At 44.8% G+C, this 13,820-nt stretch overlaps 1 protein-coding gene across 11 annotated transcripts in view; it reads left to right on the top strand.

Moving 5' to 3' along the window:
• The window catches only part of NEDD4 (NEDD4 E3 ubiquitin protein ligase), a 51,292-nt gene that overhangs the window by 11,610 nt on the left and 25,862 nt on the right, over positions 1-13,820 (top strand). For 3 of the 11 annotated variants that reach the window (XM_083475601.1, XM_083475600.1, XM_083475599.1), the window contains exons 2-5: positions 463-536; positions 2,108-2,186; positions 3,845-3,883; positions 4,055-4,108. In XM_083475601.1, the coding sequence (XP_083331727.1) occupies positions 463-536; positions 2,108-2,186; positions 3,845-3,883; positions 4,055-4,108 (246 nt within the window). Of the gene's footprint in view, positions 1-462; positions 537-2,107; positions 2,221-3,844; positions 3,884-4,034; positions 4,109-5,777; positions 7,738-11,941; positions 13,254-13,820 lie in introns of those variants that run through there. The other 8 variants (XM_083475603.1, XM_083475596.1, XM_083475602.1 and 5 more) reach the window with 6 other exon arrangements.

Genomic DNA, 13,820 nt, shown 5'->3' with positions numbered 1-13,820 from the left:
AATGGGGTTCTGCCTTCGGAGAAGATGAGCCAGCCCTCAAGGAGGTGATTATGTAATTTGCTAGCAATTTATGTCCCTCCCGGCGTGACGCTGCGCGCTGACGTCACGGGGCTGTAATGGTGGTGTGCCTCGAGATTTTTTTCATGAAACAAGTGTGCCTTTGCCCAAAAAAGGTTGGGAAACACTGTTCTAAATGTCAACCTAAGCACCTGGACTTAGGCTTGGAAGATAACAGGTAACTGGTGCAGCTGTTTAAGAACAGGAGTTAAATATGACCAATCTGCTGCTCCCATCAGCACCCTGGCTGTACCTACTGTAGTAGATGGTATCAAAAGCTACTGAGAGGTTAAATGTGTACTCACTTTCATATTGTGGAATAAATTGTGGGATAGTTCTTAAACTGCACAGTCACCTTGCATCTTGGCCAGAAGCTAACTGGAAGCAAAACTACTTCTGTTTCAGGAAAACTTGCGGATAGTGAGGCTGAAGGTGATAGCTGGAATTGGCCTGGCCAAGAAGGATCTCCTAGGAACAAGGTAAGCATCCGGCTCTCTCTACAAAGAGGAAGGGAGGAGGAAATCATGCGCTGTCCCTTGTGAAAAATCTCTCAAACTTACTTTTTCAGTGCCACTATTAAGTGGAGTGTTAGTCATGCTTGTTCCAGGGCTTCTTGCTCAACCTCCTGATGATTCAAGGTTGTACAAGGAGTAATGAGAAAATGATTTGTAGGATCCCAGATTCTACAAGGCATACGAGACTGAATGCAGGAAATTATGTCATGTTCAGTCCACCCCACCCCACCCCCAGCAAGTGTTATAAGAGGTTAGAGAAGGTAAGCTGTAGAGCAGTGTTTCCCAACCGGTGTTCCGCGGCACACTAGTGTGCCGCGAGACGTTGCCTGGTGTGCCGTGGGAGGGAGGCGGGCGAGTCGGGCGGCGAGAGGCGGGGCGGCGGCGGCGAGGAGAGGCCGCCCAGCGCGGGGCTCTCGCCGTCTGCCTGCCTGGCTGCCTGCGTGGCGCTGACGTCACGGGGCTGTAACGTGCCCCACATAGGCACACGCGGGGCGGCGAGCGAGCTCCCTCCCACATCCCATCGCCGCTCGCTTCGGCCGGCCTACTGGGCTGTCGCAGGCGGAAGGCCTGCGCATGCACGAGGTTTTCGCGCCTTCGGGATTCCCTTCACGCCTTCCTCCTCCCGGGTCCTTGAGAGCGCGGGAAGCGGCAGCGCGAGACCGGCATTGAGCCTGGTAGGTATTGCGCTTGCCGAGGCAGTCATTTGGGAAATGAAAACTTGCAAAGGAAGCAACCAGTTCAATCTGAAGTACGTGTATGCTTAATATCCTGTATCTGAAACCTGTTCTGCCCCCTCCCCCACACTTGGTGCCATTTTCATCTACACATGCAGCAGAGTAAGTTGACCCAGAATAGTACCAATTCAGATGGCAGATGGGAGAATGACAGTGCTGAATGCTTTCCCATGTAGAACAGTCCCTGCAAATAAAAACCTAGCATATTTGGAAGAGGGATGCTAGCCTAACCATTACCTTCTATGCTGTTACTATTTTTTTATTTTTATTTTTACATAAGTAAAAAGTGACCTTTCCCCATCTGGCATGGTGGTGTGCCTCGAGATTTTTTTCATGAAACAAGTGTGCCTTTGCCCAAAAAAGGTTGGGAAACACTGCTGTAGAGATCTGGACTGACCTGAGTTTTGGGAAACCTGGATTCAAATCCCTGTTCTGCCATGAATCTCATTTCAAAGAGAGGCACTTGCTGAGAATTGAGACTTCTGGGGCAATTGTTTTCAATTCTAAAATATACTACTAAATATATTCCTCCTCTTCTCTGCTAGCTTAAGGTCAGCTGCAAAATGGCCATGTATGAACCAAGGAGAATGTTGGCTTAATTTATCCCCTTATCTCTTGATAGTGAAAAAACAAAACTTTTGGGTGTGTGGGAGAGTATTAGTGACATTTTGGCATGGATGGATTGACAGAATTTAGCAATACAGACCAAGGTCAGTCTGTCTCTTTAAAGGGGTTGTGATGCCCATATCTCTTGCAGACAAGTAATCCTATTTTAACCGTTTGTGCTTGTATTTTGTACAGTGATCCCTATGTGAAAGTGACAGTATATGATTCAGCCAATGGAATCCTTACCAGTGTTCAAACAAAAACTGTTAAAAAGGTTAGACTTTGCACTTTCTTTGCATAATGAATAGGTGCAAAATCAAGCAAGTGACTTGAAAGTAGACATTTACTTGTTTAAGCTCAAATAGGTGTAAGATGCGGTAGTTACCAATGCAAAATAGCAGCAGGAAATAGGCAGAACAATATACCCTTGTAAGATGGCCACCTCCAACTTGGTGTGACACTTGATGGTTCCTTGTGGATTTTTTCAACAGCTACTGCAAACATAGTAACTATGTAACTATGTAAGAGATGTGTTTTTCCTAAATCAGCCCAGAAAAACTGTACCAGAGTCTGATAGCAACCTATTGCTACTAATCGGACTCCTCCAGAATCTGTCTCTGGGAATCTTTTTAAAATGGGCAGAATAATGAACTATGTTGTCTACTTACATTTTAGCCACAGACACATAGCTGTTGAGATCTGCCTATAGAAGGTGACTTCCCCACCCGCTCCTCTTCCTGGCACCCCCCTCCCTCAAAAAAACAAAGAGTTTCCCTTCCCGCAAGGGTTGGGAGGTCCTTCTGAATGGATGGGCTCTGAGGGAGAAGGACCAGGTTTCCTCTTATCTTGCTTTAGCAGCTCAGCCCGCCTCACTCATCAGGAGCCTTTGGCATGTGCTTGTGGATAGAGAAGAGAGTGGGAGCTCCTCCTCCCGCCCACCCTGTTCCCTGGCCAGTTCTCTTGGTTGTTTTGATGCTGTTTTCTAATCTGCCATTTGCAGATGCAGTTGATATCCTCTGAAGTTGCTGATTTGTAAATGCACATCTCCTCGTATTAAAAAATTGTACTTGCAACTTTGGAATGGGTTTGTGCCAAATACGATACTGGGGGAAACTGAATGGCAGAGAATAAATACATCTATAACCCCCCCCCCCCTGGAAGGATGGACTCCTCTGGAACCACAGCATTCTTTCCAAGTTCTTTTCCTTGTAAGGGTCAAAGGATATAGGTGCAGTTGGCCAGTCTTCCTTCCTGTTTGGTCTGCTCATAGGCAGAAAGGTTAGCTGACGTTCAGTGCAAAGTTCTCAAATAAGACAGTGTGCATTATTGAAGGGGAATTGTGGAAGTCAGCTATTTTTAGCTCTTGGTCGGCACCTAACTAAGACAGTATGTCAGGTCTGTGTTTAGTTCAGCTCATCAGATCCACAGTTTTGTTCATCTCTTCGAGGCAGATCAGAGTGAATGTGCTTCATGACACTGGGGTGCTTTGAGGGCCAGAGGCTGAAATGAAGCACTCGGGTGTCTGTTGCAGCTATATCAGCTTTCCTTGCAGCTGGGGTGATGCTACTTAGTTCTGAATGTTTTTTCCTTGCTGGGGATGCCTTTGCATCGGCAACTGCATACTTTGATGCTAATGCTGGTCTATATTTCTAGTAGCAGAGCCATCAAAGACCTTTGCCTGAGATCGTGGGAAATTATTGTCAGGTAGACCAACCTGATGCCCTTCAGATATTGGGGGCTACAAATCCAAAAGTCAGATCGCATGTTTGGGAGGGAACCAACTGTCCCAAATGGCTGATGGCATCCAAAACATTTGGAGGGGTACCAGGTTGGCAGAGTCAGAGCTAGGTAGGTATTTCTGGGCTATAAGGGCCAAGTGAGAAAAGGCAGCTGTGTATGTCTTATAGTAATTTACTCTTTCTTTACTTGCAGACGTTGAATCCAAAGTGGAATGAAGAGTTTTATTTTAGAGTAAGTGAACCTTGTTGCATGTTGAAGTGATGACTGAGCATTGTAATCCAGCAGAAGTCTGTTGTGATTAATGCCCTTTAAAGTTATGTGGTGGAATAGAAAGCAACGTTGTACTTTCTAATGCTCCTTTCCTACCAAGCCAACTCACCAGAAGTTAACTGTTTCTCCTAGGTCAATCCTCAGAAGCACAGATTCCTTTTTGAAGTGTTCGATGAAAACCGTTTGGTAGGTGGACTTTTTGTTGTTTGGGAACAAAATCGGAATCCTGTATATTTTCTTGTGATTTATTTTGGATTTGTTGGCAACCGTGGCACTGTGACATGCAAGCCAATCCCTGCACTCTTGGGGTTATTTACATTTTTTTTGAAATATTCCACATTTCACTACTTCTTGTAGACTCCCTAGTTGTCCAAACTCTTTCAGATCTGTGGTGCGGCCTGGTAGCCAGATTTAAAAGGAGAAGGGAGCATTAATGGGGAATTGATACCATGCTGGTGAAGGCAACACTGGAACTGATTTCATGGAAAGATACATGTGTGATGCTCTGAACAAGGAACCTCTGGGCAGCTGAGGGTACTAGAGAAGCGGTGGGCAACCTGTGACCCTCCAGATGTTGTAGAGTTGGAACTGACTCTGAGGGTCAATTAGTCCAACCCCCTGCAATGCAGAAATCCTACCCACAGCCATCCCTGGGTGGGCTTGAACCACCAGCCTTCTGGTTAACAGCCAGACACACTGACCCATGTTGTTGGTCTCCCATCAGTCTGACTCCCTCAGTGGCCAAGGATGAGTTGTGGCCCTCCATCCATGTTCTAGGAGAAAACAGAGACCTAATAAGACCTTGTTAGTGGAAACTGTCACAACCAGCTTACTTCCGTTGCTTTTTCCAGTTGGCATGCTCTATTCTTTTCACTCACAAGACCCAGCTAAGAATTAATTTGGCTCTACCACAGGATTTTTGAAAACTGTTTCTCTTCCTCATAGAGAATGTAAAATGCTGGCTTTAATGGAAAACTCCCTGAAAATGTAGTAAAGGTTAAATAAATACCTAGCAGAAAATATTCAGTCATGTGATTTACACAGGAATAAATGGTGCAGTGTTCTCTGCTGCCTGCAGTTTAATTCTGAGTTGCTGTGGTGGGATTCAGAAATGTGTAGTGTGTAACTTCTGGGTGTTTAAAGATGTCTGTAACTGGATGAATGTTTGCTGGCTAGCATAGATGTTGGAGCAGTGCATTTTCCTTAAAGTGCCACTAGGTGCCAGGAAAGAATCTGACTTAGGAGCAGCAGCGGCAGCAGCAGCACAAAAGAGAAAAGGCAAGACGTAAATGATAATCATGAAAGTTAACATTTCAAGCAGATCTCCAATATACTCCCATTTGATTTCTACCACTGTGAATGTGCTCTTAAGAGAGGAACTGCTTGTTTTGCTGGTGGTACAGCAGAAATGGTATTGAATACCTTGGTTTCATAAGCAGCTAGGAGAAATGTTTGGTTTGGTTCCAGACCATAATGTTGGAATACTGAAATTTGCTTTCAACAGATTCTAAATGGAACTCTTATTACAACTATATCTGTCTACGTAGGGAATGTTTTTCCACACCTTGTATAAAAAATATCTGTTTCTCTCAGAGCTCAAGCACCAGCTAATTGTAAAAACAGTCCGCAAATTTTAAGCTATAAAAGTATGGGCAGAGTGTAAAAAAAAATAGTGCTAGCCTTTCCAAAATATGCTGGTTTTTTGGGGACCCACCCATGGTTTTTCAGTCTGTTCAGTTGCTTCTCATCATTAAGCCCGCCCACCTCTTCAAAAATGAAAGGGCTGTTTTTCTCAGTAGCTGCCTTTAAATTAAATGTATGCAGTAAGAACTTCTCTCAAACTGAAGTTCCTTGCTACTTTATGCAGGGCATACTCTTATCCAGTTACTAGCACTATTGATCTTTCAACAGTGAATCTTAGATTTGATAATTATGTGGAACTTGGTTCCTACCAACTTCCTGTAACTCTACACCGCTGGGTAAAAATATTAGTGGTCATACACTGCTAAAGAAAGCACAGACCCAGATTCAGCCAGGGCAGCCGGGGGAATCTGTAGGAAGAACTGCTGTTGAATTAATTTGCCATGGAAGGGTAGAATTCAGACAAGGCTTCCAGTGTTGGTCCACTGCAGCTGAGTTGAGCTTTAAAGGTCGCTTGGCACTAAGTGTTTTGTCAGTGAATGTGCTCTTCACAACAAGCAACCCTGGGCAGGCCAGAGATGGTAGTGTGGCAGGAATGACTTGCTAAATTCAGAAGGCACTCTGGCTAACAGCTACCTGCATTTCTGTGGTCTTCATCTGTTATACTGAAGATTAACTGGCAAGTGATTGCGGGCAGCTGCTTTCCACTTAAGAAGAAGAAAAAACTCTCTGACCTTTATCTTTGGAAATGAGGACAAATGGCAAGGCAGTTGAGGCTGCATTTTGCAGCTGAAAGGAGTCACACGGATCCGTTATTAGAGACCCTTGGAGATGGCTGGTATAAAGAAGATACTCGCATGTACACCCAAAGTCCTGAGTCGAACGCTGCCCCTTACGTTGTTGAAATGAAGCGGAACCCCAATCAAATGCAGGAAGAAAACAAACTGCCAGTTTCGTCCCGAAAACCCAAGCGGAGTGCTTCGCTGAAGATTTCCTTGCAGACTTCTAGAGGCAATGGATGTTTGCAGCCCGTGGCCTTGGAAGACCATACTTCCCTGGTCAGCCTAAGGAAGAAAGGGGACTGTTGTAACAGGAATGCGACTGTCAGTCAGTCTCACCAGCTAACAAATGGCAGCGGTCTGGCTGATACTGCAGCGTTTGGGGTTCCCAGCAGTTTCTCAGCCAGTGACAAAGGAGCCTACAGCAGCGCAGGGAGTGACTATGGGTCGTGCACAAGTACCACAAGTGATGGCGGGTCCTATAGCAGTAGCATCATCAGTGACAGCAGTAGCTGCCCCTTTTCTGCTGGAGATGCCTGTCTTTTTTCTGGTAACATGGTCTCTGGCAGCTCTGCAGGTCGAAGCACCAACCGCAAATCCTCCACTTCCCACAGGAGCAGCACTGCGCAGAATAGTGTAAGCAGAAATATTTTTGACCAAGAAGACCCAGAACAAGCTGTGAGGGCAACAAAGCTGCCATCAGCGAGAGAGACAAATGTTTCCTTACGACGCTGCTCATCTCTGGTCATTTTCCCAAGGAGTCCTTCAGATACACCGCCAATGTCTCCAACGTCTCCTCCGCCAACTCGGCGGCCCTCTCAAGTGTCTCATAGTGACCAGGTGCAAAGTGAAGACAAGGCCGTGTCCGGGGGGTCCCTCTCTACTGTAGTCAATGGATTTCGGCTTTCTAAAGGTTCTTGTTTTCCTAATGAAAGTAGGGATGTTAGGCAGCTGCATTTGAATAGCTCACTGTGGGAGAGAACCTGCTGTGAGCAAGGCACCTGTGAGGAAATACCAAATGGAGGTTCTTGTATTTCATTTCACCTCTCCCATGGAGCACGGGCACCGAAGGGAGACACCGTGTCCTCTTCCAGCAGATCCTCCATAGCAGCCTACCCTAATCGAAGAGTCAGACCTACGGCATCTGCCTGTTTGCCCTCGAATTTGGAGGATCATGCTAGCATAGGAACTGAAGAAAGATCATCTGCGTGGAGGAGCAAGCCCCATCATGGCCTACAGAGGAGCCTCTCATTGGGATCATCCCAGCCTTCATTTCTATCCAGTTTTAAATACAGTTCCAAGGCAGGAACGTCACATTTACACATACAGTTTGGATCCGAGAGAGAGGGCAAGCCTAGTGGAGTTCAAAGGAGTACTTTGAGGAAACCTCTTGAGGTGAGTCCCTAGCTCCAAAAAGAGCGACCTCTGGCATGTGATGCTTTTTATTTACACTAAAATGGGGTTAAACGTCTGTGGAACATATTTTAAAGCTCTTTTATTGTATTATAATTAATAGATCACTACAGTGAAACACACGTGTGTTTAAAATTGGCAATCTGGTTTTAGCTGTATGTTGTTAATTACTGGTTTTGCGGTGACTTAGTGTAGTTAGGTTTCCTTTCCATGACTGTTGCTACTCTCTGTACCTAAAAAGTTTAAACTGATTTCCACTATCAGTTTTATACTAAGCCTTCAGACCTCAAGGGAGCACATAGCATGTTATATTCTGCTCATCAATTTTCATTTCACTTTAAAACTCTAACAAGTTACACATATTTAACAGAAAGGGGGAAGCAAGGTGCTTGTTACTTAACTGAATTTTAGTGGGTTTTGTTTCATAGTTATGTTTTAAAAATAGCTGTCTCAGGAGAAGATAGGGCTGAATGTCAGAAGATATAAATATTTTAAAAAACAATTTAGCAACCTTCGGCCTAGAAGTGTACTCTGGATCAGAAAAGGGGCATAACTCCCCCCCCCCCCCCGCTTCCACAAATTGCTATTTTAGTAATGCTACTTGTTGAATGAACTGTGAGCTTTGCAGACCAGTGTGGCATGAGAGGCGGGAAATGCCCAATCGATCAGCAGCACATTCTTTTAGCAGCTGGTTGTTAAGGAGTTCTCATATAGCACTAATTGTGCAATCACAGCAGAAGAGATTGTTGGCTTCAATTCATATAATTCTGGAAATTAATTTCAGGGCAAACATTTTTTTTCCTGAGACCCTAATCTTGTATAAATAGTAGCTGTGAAAACATTTTAAGATAATTTGTTAGGATGTCTTGCTGCTGTGATAGTAGTTCATCTAGAGACAAATTTAAAATCTGACATGAAATGCAGAGCATTAGTAACAGTAGTCAAATATGGTTTTGATGCCAGACTGTGTTTCAACAGGAGCTTGTGCACTTATGCAAAATATATCCATACTTGCATAAAGACTGCTGGGATCTGGGTCTCAAGTCAAATTGGTGCTTCATTAACTGGGCAATGTGAAAAGAACCCTTTAATGCAGTGATTCCCAAACTTGGGTCTCCAGCTGTTTTTGACTACAACTCCCAGCATCCCTAGCTAGCAAGACCAGTGGTCACGGATGATGGAAACCGTAGACTGAAAACAGTCGCAGACTCAAGTTGGGAAGCACTGCTTTAAAGCTTATGGGGGATGGAGCCTACTGCCCTTCAGAAGTTGGTCATCTGTAACTCCCATCATCTGCCCTCACCAGGGGCCACGCAGGCTGCTGGGAGTTAGAGTTCATCAACATCTGGAGGGCCACATGTTCCCTACTCTTAAATTTGGGTAGCCAAAAAAGAAATTTGAAACAGTGCTGTATGACCACATTCTTATTAAGTTGCAGATGAAGGACTTCTGTGTTAAATAAGCACTGTTGGAAAAGTAGCCTTCCCAAACAATTTTGTTAAATATGTGTCGTCTCTAATTATAGTTCTGTATTGTGATTCATTTTAAAATTAACAGTCCTGAAAATACTTCCTTGACTCCAGTTAGTCTGGCCTAGTATAACGATATGCTGAGTCTCATTTCCAATTTAACAGGATGATATTGGAGTCACATTTAGTAATGTCAGCTATCTGTGCCGAGTGTCATGAAATTAAATTTGTGCTTGGGTTTCAGACTTCAATGTCTGCAGCAGCAAAAGGCCTCTTGCCTGCCTGCTCTGTAGGTCTACTTGCTGAGAGTTAAGCTTCCCGTTCTCCATATTCCACAGCATTTTTGCAAGGTTTCTGTGCAGTACTTGGTGAGAAGCATTGTTTTGCTGTCGGGTCCTGGAGCTTTGACTTGAAAAGTTTGGGAGAGGGAGCAAGCCACACGTGAAGGATACAGCTAGAATTTTGCCAGGTGGAGAGGAGAATGGGACGGGGTTTTTTGTGCAGGGTGTGTATGTGATAGTTTCCACCTTAAGACATACACACACCGTTTGCCAGTAACGTGCTTGTCTTGGCCTGTTGCTGGTATCACATGCTGCAAGAACCCTGGGGAGCAGAGGAGAACGCTGGGAACAGCTGGCCCATATCAAACTGATTGGTCCACAATTTTATAAAAGATACATGAACAAGGCACAGCAAGTCACCCCAGCAGGGTACACCAAAAGGAAGGCACCAAAGAAAATTGTCCCTTTGGGTTGAGTTACTCCTATGGGCAGCAGTGAGGTCATAGACCTCACATTCTGAGAATTTTTTTTGAGAGGTTGGGTAATTCTTGAGTGAGAAACAGACGTAACAGAGTATGTGGGGTGAGTTTTCAACTTAGCCTCTCAGGGAGAGGAGGAGTGCTGGGGGGAACAGCTGCTTTGGTGAGAGCTTAGATCAGCTGTTCCCAGTTACACACTTGGATAACGGGGAATTTGTGATGTGAGCACAGGATGAGTGTGGTGGGATGTGTTGGAATACGCATACTGGGGTGACATGGGGGGGAATCGGTATCCTATAACAAGTTATTCTGGGAGGGAAGATATGTTATGGCAAACAGAAAAATAAGAGGGGGAAGGTGGCACCAGACCTTTGGCTCTACTGACCCCATTTTGCAGATACCTGGTCATTTGGCTACTGAGGCTTCTAGCCCGGTGCTGCTGTTGATCAATGCCAGGTCAGTATATAAGAAGACCACCTTTATCTATGATTTAATATTACCAGTGAGGGGACTGACTTGTGTAACCAAGAACAGGGTGGGTGAATTGGGTAGAGTGACTCCTACTCAACTCCCCCCACCCCCAGACCCGTTCAGCACCAGTCAAGACTGGCAGGCTGGCATGCAGGCAGTTGCTGTAGTCCATAAGACATCTGATAACTAGAAAAGCCCCTGGGCTGTAAGGTCCTGTACCTGTTAGGCTTGTCGTTGAGCATGCTGCTGAAAGGGCCTAAACTTGCTCTGTGCCCCTATGTGACCCTGAATCAGTTTCTTCGGAATCTTTGTCCCCAACCATCTTGTCAAATGCCCTTGTATTTGCATGTCCCAGAATGCTAGCAGTTATACAGGTTGTTAGTGTCAATGCTACAAAATCTAGATGTTTCATCCTGGCCTTTGCAGATGTTAGTTAGATGTCTGTGGTAAGGAGGTCCAGCTCCAAACAGATAAGCATCTTACAGGATTGGTCTTTTTGGAATGTTGATGGTGAGGATTGTGCATCAAGCTCAATACAAGCTTACACAGTCGCCTGAGTGCGCATTACCCCTCATAAAGGTGGGTTGAAGTGTGGGTGGGTGATACACACTCCAGAAATTGGACTAAAATTAATTGCAGTTTGCTTTCTTACAAGACATTGCTTCTAAGCTCATCTCAAGCAAAGCATTATTGCATTTAATGAAATAGAACGAAATGGCCTTGTTCTAATGTTTGTTCCATGTGTGGGGCAAGTGCTGTGTGAGGGCGGCATTGCAACACATAGGAACTGTACTGTGTTTGTTTCCAGGTTTGGGATATGGGCATAGCTGTCAACTTTTCCCTTTTCTTGTGAGGAATCCTATTCAGAATAAGGGAATTTCCCTTAAAAAAGGGGGAAAGTTTACAGCTATGGGTATGGGTGATGCTTTACCTGATATGAGCCTTGACTCGGTTTGGAGTGTGTCTTGGCCCTTCTTTCCCATTTTGACTCATAGAATCTTAGATTCCAGCTGTTTAAGCTTAGGCCAAACCTGTATCTTCCTGAAGTTTGCAAAGAAAACATGCATTGCCAGTTAAACATGAAGCCACCTTTATGATGTTTAGACATTAAGTCCAATATATAATGCAGTGAAACTGAGATGGTAAGAAGAATATTCTGAGGTCGTGTCTTGCCAGTCTTTCCCCACCTCCAGTGTTGTGGACTGGTGTCCCCAAACTAAGGTTAAACAAAATAAGGTGTGATATATTCTTGGTATGTTTTAGTAAACTGTTGATAGGCAGGCCCTGTAACTTACTTCAGCAGCACAACTCTGATTTTCTGGTAATACTAAAGTTGATGTTTGGCTTTGTCTGTGTAATATATTTTTTTACAAATAACTTCCATTTTCAATTATTGCATTCTATTTCTTCACAATGATCTTTTTAGGACTGACTTGCAAGTAAATATGACTAGGTTTCGCCTGTTACTTATCCATTGCCTTTACTGTTATCATTCTGTAACCTTCTGGACCTTGGCTCAGGGTCTTGAGAGCCTTGTGCCCCCTTAATTCCTGTCACCTGTATCCTCCCAGGTGCTTCTGAAAACTTGTACTTGATTGAGAAGAACCTGTGAAGTTGCATAAAGTTATTGGTGTCCCTGCACAAATATTTATCCAGTGTCCTGACTCTGGGGGGATGAATTTCCTCTGCAGGGTGTCTAATTTAAACCAAAGCCTCCTTGGCATGTGGACATCACTTTCTTCTGGAGTACATCCAGTGATATATCAAGAACTCTTTGCTTCCTATCCTCTGCAAGGATTAACTGTATTCCTTACCAAAAGGAAGCCTAGCAAGTACCTAGCACAATTACTCACAAACTGTTCCTGGTATTTCTGCGCTCACTGCAGGAGTGTGTGTTTTTGTACAAACTTCAGCATGCATCTTACTGGCCTGAAAAAAAAATTATCTCATATTATTTGTAGCTGCCAAAATGAAATAAGAACTGAAGCAAATTATGAAATGTGGGAGGAACTTGAAGTGGTGCCGGGGGGGGGGGGGAGAAGACTGAAGTGGTGGAGAAGTTCTCAGACCTTGCTACAGGCAAGAGAGCTGTTTAACTCTTCAAGACAAGCATAGTCAAGTGTCTGACTTTGTTCATGGCAAGCAGAAGGTCCCTTGGAAACACAGGCACTAAGAATCCGTAGCATAAGGAGGGAAGTGTATCCTGGGATGCATTTTGTGTTTCCCTCTAGAGGTCCATGTTTTGAGCCCCAGTAAAACAGCATTAGATTCCAGTATAAAAGATGGGGCACTTGACATCTGTATAAATTCTAAATAATTTTTAATAACCTTGGGCTATTAAATAGAGAGTATGAGAAACAGAAGCTCCAGATTTCCCCAAGGTGGACAAGTGACAAGTATTTGGCAATGCAGTCTTATTGTGTGTGTGTATATATCTGAGGACCAGGATACCCAAATCACCATCTTGCCCAACTAGTCCCTGGTCATGGGTTAAGAAGGGTAAACTTGTTTGTATCTCTAACAGTTTTGAGATATGCCAGTGGGCACATTCATCTTTTAGTTGGGTTAGCTCTGAAATGTTAAAGAAGAAAAATGCTATTTGGACCGAGGTAATAAAAGCAAAATGTGAGTACAGTGGTACCTCGGGTTACAAACACTTTGGGTTACAGACTCCGCTAACCTGGAAGTAGTACCTTGGGTTAAGAACTTTACCTCAGGATGAGAACAGAAATTGTGCGGCGGCGGCACAGTGGCAGCAGAAGGCCCCATTAGCTAAAGTGGTACCTCAAATTAAGAACGTGTCAGGGAACTGACATCAGAGCAGAGTGGAGAGGCGAGGCTCCCAGATTCTGCAGGAGAGGGAACTAGTAAGGGAAGAGAGAGAACGTCCTCTGGGGAAAGAAGTCTAGGTGACACCAGGAAGAAGGGAGAGGCAGAGAGCACTTCGGAGGGGAGGCTCCGAGACTCTTCCAGTGAAGTCAGTGAGGAGGGTGGAGGACCACCACTTGGCACGCCCACTCTGCGCAGAAGGCTTCCGCGCAGAGAGGCGAGGCGAAGGTTGTCCGTTAAGGAATTCTTATGCTGGAGGAAATTTAGGAGATGCCCACTCACGGATTCTGCTAGCAACTGAGCAGCAGCGCAAAGGGCTGCTCTGTCAGGGAAAGACACAACCACCCCTAAGCAGTTTGGGACAGCTGGAGGTTTACACACAAGCAACCCCAATTCCCTTGACAGCACGCTTTCAGGTTAAGAACGGACCTCCGGAACAAATTAAGTTTGTAACCAGAGGTACCACTGTATCTTGCCTGCAGACTGGCTCTAACTGACTGGTGTGAGGATGTTTGTCAACCAGAAATCATCCTGCT

Source organism: Podarcis liolepis (genome assembly GCF_965112155.1).
Source record: "Podarcis liolepis genome assembly, chromosome: 14".
Classification (NCBI taxonomy): domain Eukaryota; kingdom Metazoa; phylum Chordata; class Lepidosauria; order Squamata; family Lacertidae; genus Podarcis; species Podarcis liolepis.
Note: the sequence above shows the minus strand (reverse complement) of the source record. Positions and strands in the feature narration are given on the sequence as shown.